This window comes from Oncorhynchus nerka, linkage group LG12 (assembly GCF_034236695.1).
Source record: "Oncorhynchus nerka isolate Pitt River linkage group LG12, Oner_Uvic_2.0, whole genome shotgun sequence".
NCBI lineage: Eukaryota > Metazoa > Chordata > Actinopteri > Salmoniformes > Salmonidae > Oncorhynchus > Oncorhynchus nerka.
Genome location: NC_088407.1, coordinates 14,523,482 through 14,547,164, shown reverse-complemented (window position 1 = coordinate 14,547,164; position 23,683 = coordinate 14,523,482). Strand labels below are relative to the sequence as shown.

General features: G+C 44.3%; 1 protein-coding gene across 1 annotated transcript in view; it reads left to right on the top strand.

The window, feature by feature from the left end:
• Positions 1–15,546: 15,546 nt before the first annotated feature.
• LOC115122392 (5-hydroxytryptamine receptor 2A-like) overlaps positions 15,547–23,683 on the top strand; it is a 41,147-nt gene continuing 33,010 nt past the window's right edge. The window contains exon 1 of the mRNA XM_065026021.1: positions 15,547–15,736. Within this exon, the coding sequence (XP_064882093.1) occupies positions 15,685–15,736 (52 nt within the window). The 5' untranslated portion in view covers positions 15,547–15,684. The remainder of the gene's footprint in view (positions 15,737–23,683) is intronic.

Here is a 23,683-nt window from a genome sequence, read left to right as displayed (position 1 = left end):
TCATCCTGCTGCTCAGCCACTTTACCCCTGATTGTACGCATATAACTACCTCGTCTATCACTGATATTGGGGCGGCAGGGTAGCCTAGTGGTTAGAGCGTTGGACTAGTAACCGAAAGGTTACTGACAAGGTACAAGTCTGTCGGCAGTTAACCCACTGTTCCTAGGCCGTCATTGAAAATAAGAATTTGTTTTTAACTGACTTGCCTAGTAAAATAAAGGTAAAATTAAAAAATATATATTGTTCTTGTACATACTGCATATTGTTTTGTTTATACTGACACTATTTCTGATATTGCTACTGTGTAAGGAACCGTTTGGCTGCTCTATTCACACCTTCTGTAGAGATCCATCCACTTAGCAAAACTTAGTCAAATATTTATATATAAAAGGAATATTGTTATGTGTGGCCGTAACATGATTTTGACATACCGCAACAATATCATGTGACCGTATCATGTGACCACCACATAAATATATGGCGCATGCATCTGTTCATGTACTGTACATGTGCAGCTCACTCAGGTTTCTACTCAAGGTGCATGGTCATAACTTATGTATGGAATACTATGTGATAAGTGTGTGTGTAACAGTATATAAAGTATGTTAATGTTGTGTGAAGGCATTTGGGCAGTGGTGTAAAGTACTTCAGTAAAAATACTTTAAAATACTACTTAAGAATTTTTGGGTGGGTACATTACTTCACTATTTATATTTTTGGAAACCTTTACTTCACCACATTCTGAAAGAAAATAAATGTACTTTTTACTCCATACATTTTCCCTGACACCCAAAAGTACTTGACAGGAACATTGTCCAATTCACACACTTATCAAGAGAACATCCCTGGTCATCCCTACTGCCTCTGATCTGGCAGACTCACTAAACAGAGAACATTCCTGGTCATCCCTACTGCTTCTGATCTGGAGGACTCACTAAACAGAGAACATCCCTGGTCATCCCTACTGTCTCTGATCTGGCGGACTCACTAAACAGAGAACATCCCTGGTCCTCCCTACTGTCTCTGATCTGGCGGACTCACTAAACAGAGAACATCCCTGGTCATCCCTACTGTCTCTGATCTGGAGGACTCACTAAACAGAGAACATCCCTGGTCATCCCTACTGCCTCTGATCTGGAGGACTCACTAAACAGAGAACATCCCTGGTCATCCCGACTGTCTCTGATCTGGCGGACTCACTAAACAGAGAACATCCCTGGTCCCTACTGTCTCTGATCTGGCGGACTCACTAAACAGAGAACATCCCTGGTCATCCCTACTGTCTCTGATCTGGAGGACTCACTAAACAGAGAACATCCCTGGTCATCCCTACTGTCTCTGATCTGGAGGACTCACTAAACAGAGAACATCCCTGGTCATCCCTACTGTCTCTGATCTGGAGGACTCACTAAACAGAGAACATCCCTGGTCATCCCTACTATCTCTGATCTGGAGGACTCACTAAACAGAGAACATCCCTGGTCATCCCTACTGTCTCTGATCTGGAGGACTCACTAAACAGAGAACATCCTTGGTCATCCCTACTGCCTCTGATCTGGAGGACTCACTAAACAGAGAACATCCCTGGTCATCCCTACTGTCTCTGATCTGGAGGACTCACTAAACAGAGAACATCCCTGGTCATCCCTACTGCCTCTGATCTGGAGGACTCACTAAACAGAGAACATCCCTGGTCCCTACTGCCTCTGATCTGGAGGACTCACTAAACAGAGAACATCCCTGGTCCCTACTGTCTCTGATCTGGAGGACTCACTAAACAGAGAACATCCCTGGTCCCTACTGTCTCTGATCTGGAGGACTCACTAAACAGAGAACATCCCTGGTCCCTACTGTCTCTGATCTGGAGGACTCACTAAACAGAGAACATCCCTGGTCATCCCTACTGCCTCTGATCTGGAGGACTCACTAAACAGAGAACATCCCTGGTCATCCCTACTACCTCTGATCTGGAGGACTCACTAAACAGAGAACATCCCTGGTCCTCCCTACTACCTCTGATCTGGAGGACTCACTAAACAGAGAACATCCCTGGTCATCCCTACTGCCTCTGATCTGGAGGACTCACTAAACAGAGAACATCCCTGGTCATCCCTACTGCCTCTGATCTGGAGGACTCACTAAACAGAGAACATCCCTGGTCATCCCTACTACCTCTGATCTGGAGGACTCACTAAACAGAGAACATCCCTGGTCATCCCTACTGCCTCTGATCTGGAGGACTCACTAAACAGAGAACATCCCTGGTCATCCCTACTGTCTCTGATCTGGAGGACTCACTAAACAGAGAACATCCCTGGTCATCCCTACTGCCTCTGATCTGGATGACTCACTAAACAGAGAACATCCCTGGTCCCTACTACATCTGATCTGGAGGACTCACTAAACAGAGAACATCCCTGGTCATCCCTACTACCTCTGATCTGGCGGACTCACTAAACAGAGAACATCCCTGGTCCCTACTACATCTGATCTGGAGGACTCACTAAACAGAGAACATCCCTGGTCATCCCTACTACCTCTGATCTGGCGGACTCACTAAACAGAGAACATCCCCGGTCATCCCTACTGCCTCTGATCTGGAGGACTCACTAAACAGAGAACATCCCTGGTCATCCCTACTGCCTCTGATCTGGAGGACTCACTAAACAGAGAACATCCCTGGTCATCCCTACTACCTCTGATCTGGTGGACTCACTAAACAGAGAACATCCCTGGTCATCCCTACTGCCTCTGATCTGGAGGACTCACTAAACAGAGAACATCCCTGGTCATCCCTACTGCCTCTGATCTGGAGGACTCACTAAACAGAGAACATCCCTGGTCATCCCTACTGCCTCTGATCTGGAGGACTCACTAAACAGAGAACATCCCTGGTCATCCCTACTGCCTCTGATCTGGAGGACTCACTAAACAGAGAACATCCCTGGTCATCCCTACTGCTTCTGATCTGGAGGACTCACTAAACACAAATGATTCGTTTGTAAATGATGTCTGAGTGTTGGAGTGTGTCCCTGGCTCTCTGTAAATGATGTCTGAGTGTTGGAGAGTGTCCCTGGCTCTCTGTAAATGATGTCTGAGTGTTGGAGTGTGCCCCTGGCTCTCTGTAAATGATGTCTGAGTGTTGGAGTGTGCCCCTGGCTCTCTGTAAATGATGTCTGAGTGTTGGAGTGTGTCCCTGGCTCTCTGTAAATGATGTCTGAGTGTTGGAGTGTGTCCCTGGCTCTCTGTAAATGATGTCTGAGTGTTGGAGTGTGTCCCTGGCTCTCTGTAAATGATGTCTGAGTGTTGGAGTGTGCCCCTGGCTCTCTGTAAATGATGTCTGAGTGTTGGAGTGTGTCCCTGGCTCTCTGTAAATGATGTGTAAATGATGTCTGAGTGTTGGAGTGTGTCCCTGGCTCTCTGTAAATGATGTCTGAGTGTTGGAGTGTGTCCCTGGCTCTCTGTAAATGATGTCTGAGTGTTGGAGTGTGTCCCTGGCTCTCTGTAAATGATGTCTGAGTGTTGGAGTGTGTCCCTGGCTCTCTGTAAATGATGTCTGAGTGTTGGAGTGTGTCCCTGGCTCTCTGTAAATGATGTCTGAGTGTTGGAGTGTGTCCCTGGCTCTCTGTAAATGATGTCTGAGTGTTGGAGTGTGTCCCTGGCTCTCTGTAAATGATGTCTGAGTGTTGGAGTGTGTCCCTGGCTCTCTGTAAATGATGTCTGAGTGTTGGAGTGTGTCCCTGGCTCTCTGTAAATGATGTCTGAGTGTTGGAGTGTGTCCCTGGCTCTCTGTAAATGATGTCTGAGTGTTGGAGTGTGTCCCTGGCTCTCTGTAAATGATGTCTGAGTGTTGGAGTGTGTCCCTGGCTCTCTGTAAATGATGTCTGAGTGTTGGAGTGTGTCCCTGGCTCTCTGTAAATGATGTCTGAGTGTTGGAGTGTGTCCCTGGCTCTCTGTAAATGATGTCTGAGTGTTGGAGTGTGTCCCTGGCTCTCTGTAAATGATGTCTGAGTGTTGGAGTGTGCCCCTGGCTCTCTGTAAATGATGTCTGAGTGTTGGAGTGTGCCCCTGGCTCTCTGTAAATGATGTCTGAGTGTTGGAGTGTGTCCCTGGCTCTCTGTAAATGATGTCTGAGTGTTGGAGAGTGTCCCTGGCTCTCTGTAAATGATGTCTGAGTGTTGGAGTGTGCCCTGGCTCTCTGTAAATGATGTCTGAGTGTTGGAGTGTGTCCCTGGCTCTCTGTAAATGATGTCTGAGTGTTGGAGTGTGTCCCTGGCTCTCTGTAAATGATGTCTGAGTGTTGGAGTGTGTCCCTGGCTCTCTGTAAATGATGTCTGAGTGTTGGAGAGTGCCCCTGGCTCTCTGTAAATGATGTCTGAGTGTTGGAGTGTGTCCCTGGCTCTCTGTAAATGATGTCTGAGTGTTGGAGTGTGTCCCTGGCTCTCTGTAAATGATGTCTGAGTGTTGGAGTGTGTCCCTGGCTCTCTGTAAATGATGTCTGAGTGTTGGAGTGTGTCCCTGGCTCTCTGTAAATGATGTTGGAGTGTGTCCCTGGCTCTCTGTAAATGATGTCTGAGTGTTGGAGTGTGTCCCTGGCTCTCTGTAAATGATGTCTGAGTGTTGGAGTGTGCCCCTGGCTCTCTGTAAATGATGTCTGAGTGTTGGAGTGTGTCCCTGGCTCTCTGTAAATGATGTCTGAGTGTTGGAGTGTGCCCCTGGCTCTCTGTAAATGATGTCAGAGTGTTGGAGTGTGTCCCTGGCTCTCTGTAAATGATGTCTGAGTGTTGGAGTGTGTCCCTGGCTCTCTGCAAATGATGTCTGAGTGTTGGAGTGTGCCCCTGGCTCTCTGTAAATGATGTCTGAGTGTTGGAGTGTGTCCCTGGCTTTCTGTAAATCATGTCTGAGTGTTGGAGTGTTCCCCTGGCTATCTGTAAATCATGTCTGAGTGTTGGAGTGTTCCCCTGGCTATCTGTAAATAATGTCTGAGTGTTGGAGTGTTCCCCTGGCTATCTGTAAATCATGTCTGAGTGTTGGAGTGTTCCCCTGGCTATCTGTAAATCATGTCTGAGTGTTGGAGTGTGCCCCTGGCTCTCTGTAAATCATGTCTGAGTGTTGGAGTGTGTCCCTGGCTATCTGTAAATGATGTCTGAGTGTTGGAGTGTGTCCCTGGCTCTCTGTAAATGATGTCTGAGTGTTGGAGTGTGTCCCTGGCTCTCTGTAAATGATGTCTGAGTGTTGGAGTGTGTCCCTGGCTCTCTGTAAATGATGTCTGAGTGTTGGAGTGTGTCCCTGGCTCTCTGTAAATGATGTCTGAGTGTTGGAGTGTGTCCCTGGCTCTCTGTAAATGATGTCTGAGTGTTGGAGTGTGTCCCTGGCTCTCTGTAAATGATGTCTGAGTGTTGGAGTGTGTCCCTGGCTCTCTGTAAATGATGTCTGAGTGTTGGAGTGTGTCCCTGGCTCTCTGTAAATGATGTCTGAGTGTTGGAGTGTGTCCCTGGCTCTCTGTAAATGATGTCTGAGTGTTGAGTGTTGGATGTCTGAGTGTTGTCCCTGGCTCTCTGTAAATGATGTCTGAGTGTTGGAGTGTGTCCCTGGCTATCTGTAAATGATGTCTGAGTGTTGGAGTGTGTCCCTGGCTATCTGTAAATGATGTCTGAGTGTTGGAGTGTGTCCCTGGCTATCCGTCAATAATACATTTTTTTTATTTATTTTTTATCTGGTTTGATATAACAAATTTGAAATGATTTATACTTTTACTTTTGATACTTAAGTATTTTTAAAACCAAATACTTTTAGACTTTCACTCAAGTAAGTATTTTACTGGTTGACTTTTACTTGAGTCATTTTCTATTAAGGTATCTTTACATTTACTCTAGTATGACACTAATACGTTTTCCACTGCTGGATGTGGCTGGAGGTTACAGCATTTCTTTCACATGACCCATCAATTTAGACTGTCTGGGTAAGCATCATCTAAAAATTATTACATATTTTTATCCGGACACTTTCCGTTTTCCTGGAATTTTTCCTTACTATAGGCTACTACTTTTATGTCTCTTAGTCTTAATCTTTACTACACTACTCACTGTTTAGCACATTACCTCACATGTGAATACTTAAAGAGATGGCTCCGGTTTGACTGGAGGGTACCAGGAAGAGATGGCTCCGATTTGACTGGAGGGTACCAGGGAGAGATGGCTCCGGTTTGACTGGAAGGTACCAGGAAGAGATGGCTCCGATTTGACTGGAGGGTACCAGGGAGAGATGGCTCCGGTTTGACTGGAAGGTACCAGGGAGAGATGGCTCCGATTTGACTGGAGGGTACCAGGGAGAGATGGCTCCGGTTTGACTGGAAGGTACCAGGAAGAGATGGCTCCGGTTTGACTGGAAGGTACCAGGAAGAGATGGCTCCGGTTTGACGACTGGAGGGTACCAGGAAGAGATGGCTCCGGTTTGACTGGAGGGTACCAGGAAGAGATGGCTCCAGTTTGACTGGAAGATACCAGGGAAAGATGACTCCAGTATGGGTTTCTACAAAATGAGAACAGTCTTGAATTATTAGTATGAATTATTAATATATTTCATACAAATTGTGACCCATTCCATACATCTGTTGTTTGTCATGAACATTCAGGAGGATGTACTTGGCTATAAACTGCTGTGGCTCAAATCCACTCGTTGGACTCTCAACTAATCATCTAGGGGTGGGTCGTCAACCAGCTTCATTATTGCAATAATTAATCGATGCTATTAATATGTTGTGAATAAAGTAATATCCTGATTGGTGATTGACCTCTCCTCATTATTGATTCGAATTTCCACGACACGCTGCGGATGGCTAACACTGCACCAGTAGTATTACTAGTTCTTCATGTAGATTGTATTACTTTTCTCTCTCTGAGGAGTCCTTATCAGAGAGAGAACAACCTCTAGCACGTGTCTGTGTGTGTGTGTGTCTGTGTGTGTGTCTCTGTGTATGTGTGTCTGTGTGTGTGTCTCTGTGTATGTGTCTGTGTGTGTGTCTCTGTGTGTTGTGCTCTTCTCTTATGTACGAGACAGCATAGCAGATTAAACAATATACTATCCCTGAGGTCAACAACATTAATGGTCTCTCCATCATCTCCCTCACTCTTTCGCTCTCTCTCTCTTGCTCTCTTTTTTTGTCTCTCTCTGTTTTGTCTCTCTATTCTCTCTGTTTTGTCTCTCTCTATGTTCTCTCTCTCTGTTCTCTCTCTGTAACTCTGTTCTCTCTGTTCTTTCCCTCTCTTATTCTTCTTCCTCTCTTTTCCTCTGTTTTTTCTCTCTCTGTTCTCGCTCTCTGTTCTCTCTTCCTATATGTTCTGTCTCCCTCTATTCTCTCTGTTCTCTTCCTCTCTGTTCCTCTCTGTTCTCTCTGTTCTCTCTCTGTTCTCTTCCTCTCTTTTCCTCTCTGTTCTTTCTCTCTCTGTTCTCTCTTCCTCTCTTTTCTCTCTTCCTCTATGTTCTGTCTCCCTCTATTCTCTCTGTTCTCTCTCTGTTCCCTCTGTTCTCTCTCTGTTCTCTCTCTGCTCTATCTCTATTCTCTTTGTTCTCTTCCTCTCTGTTCTATCTGTTCTCTCTATTCCCTCTGTTCTCTTCTTCTCTCTTCCCCTCTATTCTCTCTGTTCTCTCTCTCTCTCTCTCTCTCTCTCTGTAACGGTTTTCTTGACTTGAAGGAGAGGAGGACCAAAATCCAGCGTGGTTACTATTCATGTTTTTTAATAAGACAACTAAACATGAACATAATACAAAACAACAAACGTGGAAAACCGAAACAGCCCTATCTGGTGCAACAAACACAGAGACAGGAACAATCACCCACAAACACACAGTGAAACCCAGGCTACCTAAGTATGATTCTCAATTAGAGACAACTAATGACACCTGCCTCTGATTGAGAACCATACTAGGCCGAAACATAGAAATACCCAAATCATAGAAAAACAAACATAGACTGCCCAACCCAACTCACGCCCTGACCATACTAAATAAATACAAAACAAAGGAAATAAAGGTCAGAACGTGACACTCTCTCTCTCTGTCTCTCATTCCCTCCCTCTCTCACCATAAATCCATCTATTTTATTCCTGTAAGGGTGAAAGCCATCTGTTCTCTCTCTCCATAACTCCATCTACGTTATTCCTGTAAGGGTGAAAATCATCTGTTCTAGAAATCCATTAAGCCCACAGTGTGTAAATAAAAGCATTTTTACCCCAGAGTTTATGCTGATATTAGAAGGCCTGGCTGCAGCGCTTGTAGACTCGTAAATATTCCCGACGTTCCCACAAGAATGGAAACTAACAGAAATTCCACGAACTGGGGATTATTTCTAGGAAGTTTATGGTTAGAATTAGTGTTAGGGTTAGGGGTTAAAGATTAGGTTTAGGGGTTAGGTTTAGGTTTATGGTTAGGTTTAGGAATTAGGGTTAGGGTTAGGGGTTAAAGATTAGGTTTAGGGGTTAGGTTTAGGTTTATGGTTAGGTTTAGGAGTTAGGGTTAGGGGTTAAAGATTAGGTTTAGGAGTTAGGGTTGGGTTTATGGTTAAGGTTAGGTTAGGTTTAGGAGTTAGGGTTAGGTTTATGGTTAAGATTAGGTTTAGGAGTTAGGGTTAGGTTTATGGTTAAGATTAGGTTTAGGAGTTAGGGTTAGGGGTTAAAGATTAGGTTTAGGAGTTAGGGTTGGGTTTATGGTTAAGGTTAGGTTTAGGAGTTAGGGTTAGGTTTATGGTTAAGGTGTATGTATGTGTGTGTGTGTGTGTGTGTGTGTGTGTGTGTGTGTGTGTGTGTGTGTGTGTGTGTGTGTGTGTGTGTGTGTGTGTGTGTGTATGTGTGTGTGTGTATGTGTGTGTGTATGTGTGTTTGTGTGTATGTATGTGTGTGTGCGTGTATGTGTGTATGTATGCGTGTGCCTGTGCCGGCGATCCAAATGTGGAAACAACCTAAGTGGCTTTTATTCATGTTACCATTAAACACTGATCTAGGATCAGTACCTGTCACTCAATATAACCTTGACCATTTGGGTGGGGGGGAATATAGCTGACCTGTATCAGTGGATTAGGGGGCCAACTTGTTTCTAATCAGTAGCTGAGGCTCACTCTAGATACTCACTTCACTTGATATGGATTTGTCATTGGACAACCAGTGGACAACCAATGGACAACCAATGGACAACCAGTGGACAACCAATGGACAACCAATGGACAAGCAATGGACAACCAGTGGACAACCAATGGGCAACCAGTGGACAACCAATGGACAACCAATGTACAACCAGTGGACAACCAATGGACAACCAATGGGCAACCAGTGGACAACCAATGGGCAACCAGTGGACAACCAGTGGACAACCAATGGACAACCAATGGACAACCAATGGACAACCAGTGGACAACCAGTGGACAACCAATGGACAACCAGTGGACAACCAATGGACAACCAATGGACAACCAATGGGCAACCAATGGACAACCAATGGGCAACCAATGGACAACCAGTGGACAACCAGTGGACAACCAATGGGCAACCAGTGGACAACCAATGGACAACCAATGTACAACCAATGGACAACCAATGGACAACCAGTGGTGAAGCTCAATAGGTTGTTCAGGAGACTTGGTATCGCTGAATGGAGGCATCACCACGGTCGCTACACTGTACCAACACAGTCTCATGGATGAATACCCTGTGAAGGTGGCACTTCCTCATACGTCCGAGGTCACATCCGGGGTGACGTCCGGGTTCACGTCCGGGGTCACGTCCGGGGTGACGTCCGGGGTCACGTCCGGGGTCACGTCCGGGGTCACGTCCGGGGTGACGTCCGGGGTCACGTCCGGGGTCACGTCGGGGTCACGTCCGGGGTCACGTCCGGGGTCTTATGATTATCATCAACTTCATGAAAACGTTTCAGATATAAACTTACATTCCTGTTTAGGTTTAGTCAAAATATTTGAAGCTCAAGATGTAAGACACATTACACAATTACAAAATTATATAATAATTGACTTGTTTACTGTTCTAATTACGTTGTTAACCAGTTTATAATAGCAATAAGGCATCTCGGGGTTTGTGGTGTATGACTAATATACCACGGCTAAGGGCTGTGTCCAGGCTACACTCCACTTCGCGCCGTGCCTAAGAACCACCCTTACCCGTGATATATTGGTCGTTATACAACACCCCCTCCTTATTGGTTCATGAGAACCTCCCGCCTAAATTGATTTGGTTGCTACGACGACCGTGAATCATCACTGAGACAGGAAGGATGAATGACTGTCTGTCATTATGATACAGAGATCACACACACACACACACACACACACACACACAGACACAGACACACACACACACACAGGATGAATGTGACTGACTGTCATTATGATACAGACTTCAAATTGATAGAGACATCAGACTATCAGTTTGTGATGCTGTCGCAGGAAGAGAGAGGGAGATAGAGAGGGGGGGATGGAAAGAGAGAGAGAGAGAGAGAGAGAGAGGGGGAGAGAGCGATAGAGAGGGGGGGGAGAGAGAGAGGGGGAGAGGTGGGAGAGAGAGATGGGGAGGGGGGAGGGGGGGAGATGGAGGGGGTTGGAGCGAGAGAGAAATAGACACCATGATGAATCATGGTCATCATTAAGCTACAGTATGACCCCAAGGTTGGCTCTGTATGTCTCCCTGTCTCTGTCTCTATCTCCCTCTATGGCCCTCTACCTCTCTCCCTTCTCTCCCTCTCCCTCTTTTTCTGTCTCTTTGTCTCCATATATCTCTCTCTCTCTCTCTCTCTCTCTCTCTCTCTCTCTCTCTCTTTTTTCTCTCTCTCTGTGTCTCTGTCTCTCTCTTTCTCTCTCTCTGTCTCTCTCGCTCTCGCTCTCTCTCTTTCTCTGTCTCCCTCTCTTTCTCTGTCTCTGTGTTTCTATCTCTCTCTGTCTCTGTCTCCATATCTCTCTCTCCTCCCTTTCTTTGTCTCTTTCTGTTTAGTTTTGTTCCCTTCTTATCTATTTCTTTTAATATATATCTTAAATGGCTGCATTTTCATGACTTTGACAATGCAAATTCAAGGCTTATTCTTAGCCTGTTAAACAAGGAATAGGGATGTTAAATTCACGTCACTGGCACATCGTATAACTATAATACAGCTGGTAGATCTCTTCCTCTTTAGTTGTGTGAATCTACAGTATCTCTGTCTCTCTCTCCAAGAGTGTGCAAAGCTGTCATCAAGGCAAAGGGTGGCAACTTTGAAGAATCTCAAATATAAAACATACTTTGATTTGATTAACACTTTTTTGGTTACTACATGATTCCGTATGTGTTATTCGATAGTTTTGATGTCTTCACTAATATTCTACAATATAGAAAATCGTAACAAATAAATAAAGATTAACCCTGGAATGAGTAGGTGTGTCCAGACTTTTGGTTGGCACTGTACATATTGAATAGTTTTTCTCTTGTCATCTATTTGATCCTTTCTATCCTGCTGTTTTACAGCCCTGTTTACCGCCCTGTAGGGCTCTGGCAGTCTGGGACATATTGCCTGAACAACGCCAGGGCTGCTTCTCAATATGCGCACTATTCCCTATATAGTGCACTACTTTTGACCACGGCCCATAGGGACAATGGAAAAGGTTCCATTTGGAATGCAGCCCATATAAGTGTATCTCATTACATTATTCTAAGCCTCCCGAACTGCATTAGTTTTATAGGCATTCGAGGCTGTAGGCTGTTTATCTCAAGTAAACAGATACACACACATAAACACACACAGCCTTGTATAACTTTTTAAAATGGTGTTTATTTAACCTTTATTTAACCTTTATTTAACCTTTATTTAACCTTTATTTAACCTTTATTTAACCTTTATTTAACCTTTATTTAACCTTTATTTAACCTTTATTTAACCTTTATTTAACATTTATTTAACATTTATTTAACCAGGCAAGTCAGTTAAGAACAAATTCTTATTTACAATGAGAGACCTAAGAAACAACACAGCATGGCACGGGGATTAAAAATAAATATAAAATCAAATATAAATATAGGACAAAACACACATCATGACAAGAGAGACAACACAACACTACATAAAGAGAGACCTAAGACAACAACACAGCATGGCAGCGACACATGACAACACAGCATGGTAGCAACACAACATGACCGCAACATGGTAGCAACACAACATGACAACACAGCATGGTAGCAACACAACATGACCGCAACATGGTAGCAACACAACATGACAACACAGCATGGTAGCAACACAACATGGTAGCAGCACAAAAATATGGTACAAACATTATTGGGTAAAGTCAACAGCACAACGGGCAAGAACGTAGAGACAACAATACATCACACAAAGCAGACACAACTGTCAGTAAGAGTGTCCATGATTGAGTCTTTGAATGAAGAGATTGAGATAAAACTGTCCAGTTTGAGTGTTTGTTGCAGCTCGTTCCAATCACTAGCTGCAGAGAACTGAAAAGAGGAGGGACCCAGGGATGTGTGTGCTTTGGGGACCTTTAACAGAATGTGACTGGCAGAACGGGTATTGTATGTGGAGGATGAGGGCTGCAGTAGATATCTCAGATAGAGGGGACTGAGGCCTAAGAGGGTTTTATAAATAAGCATCAACCAGTGGGTTTTGCAACAGGTATACAGAGATGACCAGTTTACAGAGGAGTATAGAGTGCAGTGATGTGTCCTATACGGAGCATTGGTGGCAAATCTGATGGCCGAATGGTAAAGAACATCTAGCCGCTAGAGAGCACCCTTACCTGCCGATCTATAAATTATGTCTCTGTAATCTAGCATGGGTAGGATGGTCATCTGAATCAGGGTTAGTTTGGCAGCTGGGGTGAAAGAGGAGCGATTACAATAGAGGAAACCAAGTCTAGATTTAACTTTAGCCTGCAGCTTTGATATGTGCTGAGAGAAGGACAGTGCACTGTCTAGCCATACTCCCAAGTACTTGTATGAGGTGACGACCTCAATCTCTAAACCCTCAGAGGTAGTAATCACACCTGTGGGGAGAGGGGCATTCTTCTTACCAAACCACATGACCTTTGTATTGGAGGTGTTCAGACCAAGGTTAAGGGTAGAGAAAGCTTGTTGGACACTAAGAAAGCTTTGTTGTAGAGCATTTAACACAAAATCCGGTTCGGGGCCAGCTGAGTATAAGACTGTATCATCTGCATGTAAATAGATGAGAGAGCTTCCTACTGCCTGAGCTATGTTGTTGATGTAAATTGAGAAGAGTGTGGGGCCTAGGATCGAGCCTTGGGGTACTCCCTTGGTGACAGGCAGTGGCTGAGACAACAGATGTTCTGACATTATACACTGCACTCTTTGAGAGAGGTAGTTAGCAAACCAGTCCAAAGACCCCTCAGAGACACCAATACTCCTTAGCCGGCCCACAAGAATGGAATGGTCTACCGTATCAAAAGCTTTGGCCAAGTCAATAAAAATTGCAGCACAACATTGCTTAGAATAAAGGGCAATGGTGACATCATTAAGGACCTTTAAGGTTGCAGTGACACACCTTGTTGGGACACACAATTCAGTACCATTCAAAATCCTATTTTCCCTAACCCCTAACCATAACCCTAAACTTAATGCTAACCTTAACACTAATTGTAACCTTAACTCCAAACCCCTTAGAAATAGCATTTGACCTTGTGGGGACTAACAACATTTTTGTTTGTTTACTATTCTTGTGGGGACATCTGGTCCCCACAAGTATAGTTAAACACGTCCACACACACATGCACACTCACACAGAAACATGCACACACAGCAGCAGGGGCAACAGGTAGCCTAGTGGTTAGAGTGTTGGACTTGTAACCGAAAGGTTGCAAGGTCAAATCCCCTAGCTGATAAGGTAAAAAACTGTCTCATTTCCCCTGAACATGCAGTTAATCCACTGTTCCTGGTCTGTCATTGAAAATAAGAATATATTCTTAACTAAATTTAAAAAATACACACAGTCCAGCTCACTGTTGTCTTTCCTTTTCTCTAGAGCTTTCTGGACATGGAGAAGAAGAACCGATGCTTCTTATCTCAAAGAGGAAAGTAACCAACAACACAAAGGTCTTCGAAAGAAGACCTTCCTGGAAAACCACAGTGGACTCTTCCTACAAGACTGTGCTGGCCTGCTGAGCTAAAGCTAGAGCTAAAGCCTACACTCAGCTTAGGGTCAGGGGCGTTGTCCCCAGAACCATTTGGTGCTCTACTTCAAAAGAACACTACAATCACCATGAGCATCAGAGGACTTCCAAGTGGACCTTAACTGGAGTCTGGACTGGTTCATTTTGTGAACGTAATGAGACAACACCAGAATACTATTTTACCCTAGAACCCAGACCAAGTCGACCCACAACTCTCTGAATGTCCCGATAGGACTTTCTAAGTGGATGAACTTGGACTATCCACAACTAGAAAACACCTTTTAACCCCCAACCAAGCCAATCCCAAGTATCCTGATGACCTGTGGGCCTCTGGGTGGGTCCACTGCCCCCCTCTGGTGGTGACTGGGGTGTAGTCCAGGTCCAGCCAGGACCTCCAGACCCCAGGGGACCATCCCAGGATGGGAACCCCAGGAGGAGTAGCCTTACTGGGGGGCTTTGGTTCTTCCACCACGCCCTCTCTGGAGATGGGGGGCTGGATGGTCTGGCCAGGGGGGAATAACTCCACCTACCGTGGACTAAACCAGAGTCTACCCTGGGGGGCCGGGACTGGGGGAGCGGACAGCAACCTGTCATTGGGATCACAGGCGGAGGCGGTGTTGAGAGCATCGCCCATGAAGGTCAGACGGTTTAACTGTTTTTTTCTATTGTTTCTATTTATCTCTGTTATTAATATTATGATTATAGATTGTTAATGCTGTTGCTACGGAAAGTGCTATATATAGAAAAACAATCACTTCAATACCAGGGTAGGTATTTTGAGTGTACCCATTAGTTTACCAGTTATCTGCCATGGTCAAAGGTTCAGATGTTCTATGACTGCTTCAGTCATCAAATCAAATCAAATCACATTTTATTTGTCACACATACACATGGTTAGCAGATGTTAATGCGAGTGTAGCGAAATGCTTGTGCTTCTAGTTCCGACAATGCAGTAATAACCAACGAGTAATCTAACCTAACAATTTCACAACAGCTACCTTATACACACAAGTGTAAAGGGATAAAGAATATGTACATAAAGATATATGAATGAGTGATGGTACAGAACGGCATAGGCAAGATGCAGTAGATGGTATAGAGTACAGTATATACATATGAGATCAGTAATGTAGGGTATGTAAACATTATATTAAGTGGCATTGTTTAAAGTGGCTAGTGATACATTTTTTACATGTATGGCAGCAGGCACTCAATGTTAGTGGTGGCTGTTTAACAGTCTGATGGCCTTGAGATAGAAGCTGTTTTTAGTCTCTCGGTCCCTGCTTTGATGCACCTGTACTGACCATTCTAGTCATTCTATTTCTATGGTGCTAGCTATACAAATCACGTTTGGTTGTATTTTGAAGGAGAAGAACTGGCCGGCGCTTCTCATCCTCGTCATCATCGCGCTGACGGTGGGCGGAAACATCCTGGTGATTCTGGCCGTCTCACTAGAGAAGAAGCTTCAGAACGCTACAAACTTCTTCCTGAGGTCGTTGGCCGTGGCCGACATGCTGGTGGGGATACTGGTGATGCCTATATCACTGATCAACATACTCTATGGTGAGTACAACTACTTCAGTCATAAACCCCTCACCTGAATTTAAAACTCATCAGCCCTTATCATGGGGAAACTACAGTACCCATAGACATGCTGGTGGGGATACTGGTGATGCCTATATCACTGATCAACATACTCTATGGTGAGTACAACTACTTCAACCCCTCACCTGACTTTAAAACCCATCAGCCCTTATCATGGGGAAACTACAGTACCCATAGACATGCTGGTGGGGATACTGGTGATGCCTATATCACTGATCAACATACTCTATGGTGAGTACAACTACTTCAGTCATAAACCCCTCACCTGACTTTAAAACCCATCAGCCCTTATCTTGGGGAAACTACAGTACCCATAGACATGCTGGTGGGGATACTGGTGATGCCTACATCACTGATCTATATACTATATCCCACATACTCACTGGTGGGGATACTAGTGATGCCTACATCACTGATCTATATACTATATCCCCCATACTCACTGGTGGGGATACTAGTGATGCCTACATCACTGATCTACATACTATATCCCCCATACTCACTGGTGGGGATACTAGTGATGCCTACATCACTGATCTATATACTATATCCCCCATACTCACTGGTGGGGATACTAGTGATGCCTACATCACTAATCTACATACTATATCCCCCATACTCACTGGTGGGGATACTAGTGATGCCTACATCACTGATCTACATACTATATCCCCCATACTCACTGGTGGGGATACTAGTGATGCCTACATCACTGATCTACATACTATATCCCCCATACTTACTGGTGGGGATACTAGTGATGCCTACATCACTGATCTACATACTATATTCCCCATACTCACTGGTGGGGATACTAGTGATGCCTACATCACTGATCTATATACTATATCCCCCATACTCACTGGTGGGGAAAGTAGTGATGCCTACATCACTGATCTACATACTATATCCCCCATACTCACTGGTGGGGATACTAGTGATGCCTACATCACTGATCTATATACTATATCCCCCATACTCACTGGTGGGCAGCGGTCCGGATCTGGACCCAGAACCCTGGTCCCAACTATTTTTTTTGTTGGGGGGGCTGGGTCTTCGTCCCCTGGCATCATATAAACACACACGTGTGTCGAACTGCAGGAAATGAGCTTTAAAACTGCAACATTTTCTCTGCGCCAACAAGTGGTGTGTGAACAGTTTGGCGTGCCATGGGTTGTGAGGTGGGGGTTTGTTACTAGGCCGTTACATGACAATATCCATCCGGACCTTGGACACCTAGGAAGTTTGTGTGACCAGACCTTCTCAAATAGTACTTGAGAATCCCTGTAATACATGGTTAGAATGACTACAATACCCATAATCCCTGTAATATATGCTTAAGGACTACAATACCCATAACCCCTGTACTATATGGTAAAGAGGACTACAATGCCTAGCACCCCTGTACTATACGGTAAATAAGGACTACGATACCCAATACCCACGTACTGTATGGTAAAGGACTACAATACCCATAACCCCTGTACTATATGGCAGAGAAGGACTACCATACCCATAACCCCTGTACTATATGGTAAAGAAGGACTACAATACCCATAACCCCCTATCTCTCTCATCTGATGGCACATTCACATTGTCCTTGGTCCATCTCGTATTTTCCAGTTGGGGGATTTGTAAATGCGAGATTGAAGTGCTTTTGAAGTTGGAACAACTCTTCAACCAATGAGATTTTAGTTGGCTAAGCTAACTAACTAAGCTAACATCGTAAGTTAGCTAGCTTGCTCTCTTTGTCAATGTGTCAAACCAACTTCCGTCAATACTTGGACGCAGTGTGGGTGAGTAAAGGCCGTTGCCCTAGCCATATCTCTTCATCTCAGCCAAAAGCATTAGGCTAAATTAGGATGTGATCCTTTGCCTAGTCAAAACAGATCAGTCTGTTGGAGGATTACCTGTGGTGGCCCTGCTAAATGTTAGACTTGGGAGTACTCTGTTGTGTGTCAACTGTCTGTCTGTGTCTCTCTCTGTAACTCTCTGACTGTCTGTGTCTCTCTCAGTATCCCCCTGTCTGTCTGTCTGTCTGTCTGTCTGTCTGTCTGTCTGTCTGTCTGTCTGTCTGTCTGTCTGTCTCCCTGTCTGTCTGTCTGTCTGTCTGTCTGTCTCTCTCTCTCTCTCTCTCTCTCTCTCTCTCTCTGTATCTCTCTGTCTCTCTCTCTCTCTCTCTCTGTATCTCTCTGTCTCTCTCTCTCTCTGTCTCTCTCTCTCTCTCTCTCTGTATCTCTCTCTCTCTCTCTCTCTCTCTCTCTCTCCCAAATTCAATTCAAGGTCTTTATTGGCATGGGAAACATCTGTTAACATTGCCAAAGCAAGTGAGGTAGATAATATATAAAGTGAAGAAAAACAATCAAAATTACAGTTTTTCTCAGTCGCTTTGGTGCATTTCTTAGATCAAAAGTGCAATTCTTGAAACTACTTGTACAAATTCCAAATCCTCTAGTCACTTGTGCACATCATTAAAGCAATTTCTTATTCCTTTAGAGCAAATTGCAATTGATAATGTACAAGTGTCAGCTTTTTTCCACATTATCAATTGCTCATGTCATGTTGATCAAAATGTAGTAGTAGTGGTTCTCTGTTGAATAGTCTTACCCCTCAAAACATCTAGGCATTAGTTCCTTGCATAAGCAATTACATGCAAAATTGTTGAACTATTTGTCATAAACTGTCAAGCATAGTTTTACACATTTCTATTAGACCTTTTGTACAAAAACGTGAATTGATGAATCGTGCAGGTGAAATTGACCCTCACTCATGAAGGAATGTAAAGTGTTAGTTCAACCAACAATCAACCAGTTGTCTAAATTTCTCAAAGTTGCATCTCATGAAGAATCAATTGGCAAGCATATATAGACAGACCAAAAACACAGAGTTGCAATTTTCCAATAATGGATGGACCAGGAAATGAACAGGGTCAACAGCCAAGAGGAGGAAGAAGAGGAGCAAGGATGCATGGTGGAAGGCAAAACAGAGGAAGAGGCAGAAGAGGACATAGGCTCCACCTGGCACAGCCAGAAGAGGACTGGCCACCCCTCATAGCCTAATTCCTCTCTAGGTTTATAATCTCCACCCGGCACAGCCAGAAGAGGACTGGCCACCCTCATAGCCTGGTGGAAGGTGGAAGGAACATGCAATATATGTACATGTTATGTCACTCTTCCTTACCAAAACAAATTCAACTGTGTGTTCTGGGATATAGCGTATAATTACATTTACATTACATTTAAGTCATTTAGCAGACGCTCTTATCCAGAGCGACTTACAAATTGGTGCATTCACCTTATGACATCCAGTGGAACAGTAGTGCATCTAAATCTTTTAAGGGGGGGGGGGGGGTGAGAGGGATTACTTTATCCTATCCTAGGTATTCCTTAAAGAGGTGGGGTTTCAGGTGTCTCCGGAAGGTGGTGATTGACTCCGCTGTCCTGGCGTCGTGAGGGAGTTTGTTCCACCATTGGGGGGCCAGAGCAGCGAACAGTTTTGACTGGGCTGAGCGGGAACTGTACTTCCTCAGTGGTAGGGAGGCGAGCAGGCCAGAGGTGGATGAACGCAGTGCCCTTGTTTGGGTGTAGGGCCTGATCAGAGCCTGGAGGTACTGAGGTTGAATGGAGTATAATGGAGTTGGAATCAAGTTAACCCTCCCACATGCAGAAGACGGGGTCGGAATATCATCGGTCACAGAGCTACTGTGGATTTGCCAGGCCAACGGGGAGGAAATATCACCATGTGTGCTGCTATTTCGGAGCATGGTGTCCTAACCCATATCCCCCTTATAGGGCCATACAACACCCAGCATCTACTCAACTTTTTAGAGACTCTCTACAGGGCTCTCATCCCTGATGATGAGAGGGGTCTGTTTAGAGAGGATTTGCCAAAGTATGTGGTCATTTGTGATAATGTGAGTTTCCATCGATCAAACATAAGGCAATGGTTTGTGACCGACCCGAGGATGCTCATAAAAGGAAGGTGTACTATCGTCAGCCACACACACAGATGACCCTGCTGGCTGCAATGGATGCAGCATGTGAGGACATCACAGTAGACGCCTGCAGAGGATGGATAAGGCATTCCAAAAGGTTTCTTTCCACGTTGCATTGGAAGGGAAAATATCCGGTGTGATGTGGATGAGAATAAGTGGGCCGACAGACAGGAACGTCTGGATGTGTAGAGACAGCACAACAGTGCTGCGGGCAAAGTTGTGCCTTAGGGGTGGTTTCCGGTGTTTCTTTATCATTGAGTTTTTTTTCCTTTGTGCCTCTTGGGTTGTCCAGTCTCTTTCAATCAATAACCCACATACAGTAATAAGTAAATAGCACTGTTAAAATTGATATATGCCATAGAAGTGCAGCCTTGTGCATTTTCAATACAGTAGCTGTCATCCAAACTGTAGCCTAAGTTTACATCAGGTAATACTGTCAAAGTACACAGTTACATTGACAACATGCCTAAACATTTTGACGACCTTGTTCGTGAACAATGACTCAATGACTTATCATTCTGATGACACTGACATGATCATTGGCATGAATATTTACTTTTGAGAGATGTACTAAGGATTTTTAGTGACTGACTAGCTTTAGGAACATATCTATTGTATATTGCAATTTGTACAAATTGTTCTGAGAAATGCACTTATTATTTTGCACATGTTAGGGATGATGTGAAAAATGCACCAAAGCGACTGAGAAAAACTGTAACAGTAAACATTACACATACAGAAGTTTCAAAACAATAAAGACATTACAAATGTCATATTATATATATACAGTGTTTTAACAATGTACAAATGGTTAAAGGACAAAAGATAAAATAAATAAGCATAAATATGGGTTGTATTTACAATGGTGTTTGTTCTTCACTGGTTGCCCTTTTCTCGTGGCAACAGGTCACAAATCTTGCTGCTGTGATGGCACACTGTGGAATTTCACCCAGTAGATATGGGAGTTTATCAAAATTGGATTTGTTTTCGAATTCTTTGTGGATCTGTGTAATCTGAGGGAAATATGTCTCTCTAATATGGTCATACATTGGACAGGAGGTTAGGAAGTGCAGCTCAGTTTCCACCTCATTTTGTGGGCAGTGAGCACATAGCCTGTCTCCTCTTGAGAGCCATGTCTGCCTACGGCGGCCTTTCTCAATAGCAAGGCTATGCTCACTGAGTCTGTACATAGTCAAAGCTTTCCTTAATTTTGGGTCAGTCACAGTGGTCAGGTATTTTGCCGCTGTGTACTCTCTGTGTAGGGCCAAATAGCATTCTAGTTTGCTCTGTTCTTTTGTTAATTCTTTCCAATGTGTCAAGTAGTTATCTTTTTGTTTTCTCATGATTTGGTTGGGTCTAATTGTGCTGCTGTCCTGGGGCTCTGTAGGGTGTGTTTGTGTTTGTGAACAGAGCCCCAGGACCAGCTTGCTTAGGGGACTCTTCTCCAGGTTCATCTCTCTGTAGGTGATGGCTTTGTTATGGAAGGTTTGGGAATCGCTTCCTTTTAGGTGGTTATAGAATTTAACGGCTCTTTTCTGGATTTTGATACCCAATTAGTGGGTATCGGCCTAATTCTGCTCTGCATGCATTATTTGGTGTTCTACGTTGTGCACGGAGGATATTTTTGCAGAATTCTGCGTGCAGAGTCTCAATTTGGTGTTTGTCCCATTTTGTGAAGTCTTGGATGGTGAGCGGACCCCAGACCTCGCAACCATAAAGGGCAATGGGCTCTATGACTGATTCAAGTATTTTTAGCCAAATCCTAATTGGTATGTTGAAATTTATGTTCCTTCATAGGATGCCCTTCTTGCCTTGTCTCTCAGATCGTTCACAGCTTTGTGGAATTTACCTGTGGCGCTGATGTTTAGGCCAAGGTATGTATAGTTTTTTGTGTGCTCTAGGACAACAGTGTCTAGATGGAATTTGTATTTGTGGTCCTGGTGACTGGACCTTTTTTGGAACACCATTATTTTGGTCTTACTGAGATTTTACTGTCAGGGCCCAGGTCTGACAGAATCTGTGCATAAGATCTAGGTGCTGCTGTAGGCCCTCCTTGGTTGGTGACAGAAGCACCAGATCATCAGCAAACAGCAGACATTTGACTTCGGATTCTAGTAGGGTGAGACCGGGTGCTGCAGACTTTTCTAGTGCCCGCGCCAATTCGTTGATATATATGTTGAAGAGGGTGGGGCTTAAGCTGCATCCCTGTCTCACCCCACAACCCTGTGTGAAGAAATGTGTGTGTTTTTTGCTAATTTTAACCGCACACTTGTTGTTTGTGTACATGGATTTTATAATGTCGTATGTTTTACCCCCCAACACCACTTTCCATCAGTTTGTATAGCAGACCCTCATGCCAAATTGAGTCGAAGGCTTTTTTTAAATCAACAAAGCATGAGAAGACGTTGCCTTTGTTTTGGTTTGTTTGGTTGTCAATTAGGGTGTGCAGGGTGAATACATGGTCTGTTGTACAGTAATTTGGTAAAAAGCCAATTTGACATTTGCTCAGTACATTGTTTTCATTGAGGAAATGTATGAGTCTGCTGTTAATGATAATGCAGAAGATTTTCCCAAGGTTACTGTTGACGCATATTCCACGGTAGTTATTGGGGTCAAATTTGTCTCCACTTTTGTGGATTGGGGTGATCAGTCCTTGGTTCCAAATAATGGGGAAGATGCCAGAGCTATGGATGATGTTAAAGACTTTTAGTGTAGCCAATTGGAATTTGTTGTCTGTATATTTGATAATTTCATTGAGGATACCATCAACACCACAGGCCTTTTTGGGTTGGAGGGTTTTTATTTTGTCCTGTAACTCATTCAATGTAATTGGAGAATCCAGTGGGTTCTGGTAGTCTTTAATAGTTGATTCTAAGATCTGTATTTGATCATGTATATGTTTTTGCTGTTTGTTATTTGTTATAGAGCCAAAAAGATTGGAGAAGTGGTTTATCCATACATCTCCATTTTGGATAGATAATTATTTGTGTTGTTGTTTGTTTAATTTTCTCTCTCTCTCTCTCTCTCTCTCTCTCTCTCTCTCTCTCTCTCTCTCTCTCTCTCTCTTTCTCTCTCTACCTCTCTCTACCTCTCTACCTCTCTCTCTCTCTCTCTCTCTCTCTCTCTCTCTCTCTCTCTCTCTCTTTCTCTCTACTCTCTCTACCTCTCTATACCTCTCTCTCTCTCTCTCTCTCTCTCTCTCTCTCCTCTCTCTCTCTCTCTCTCTCTCTCTCTCTCTCTCTCTCTCTCTCTCTCTCTCTCTCTCTCTCTCTCTCTCTCTCTCTCCTCTCTCTCTCTACCTCTCTCTCTACCTCTCTACCTCTCTCTCTCTCTACCTCTCTCTCTCTCTCTCTCTCTCTCTCTACCTCTCTCTCTCTCTCTACCTCTCTCTCTCTCTCTCTCTCTACCTCTCTACTCTCTCTCTCTACTCTCTCTACCTCTCTCTCTCTCTACCTCTCTCTCTCTCTACCTCTCTCTCTCTCTCTCTCTACCTCTCTCTACTCTCTCTCTCTCTCTCTCTCTCTCTCTACCTCTCTCTCTCTCTCTCTACCTCTCTCTCTCTCTCTCTCTCTCTCTCTCTCTCTCTCTCTACCTCTCTCTCTCTACCTCTCTCTCTCTCTCTCTCTCTCTCTCTCTCTCTACCTCTCTCTCTCTACCTCTCTCTCTCTCTCTACCTCTCTCTCTCTCTCTCTCTCTCTCTCTCTCTCTACCTCTCTCTCTCTACCTCTCTCTCTCTCTCTCTCTCTCTCTCTCTCTCTCTCTCTCTCTCTCTCTCTCTCTCTCTCTCTCTCTCTCTCTCTCCCTCTGTGTGTCTCTGTGTGTCTCTGTGTGTCTCTCTCTGTATCTCTCTGTCTGTCTGTGTCTCTTGCTGTCTGTCTCTCTGTCTTTCTCAGTATCCCCCTGTCTGTCTG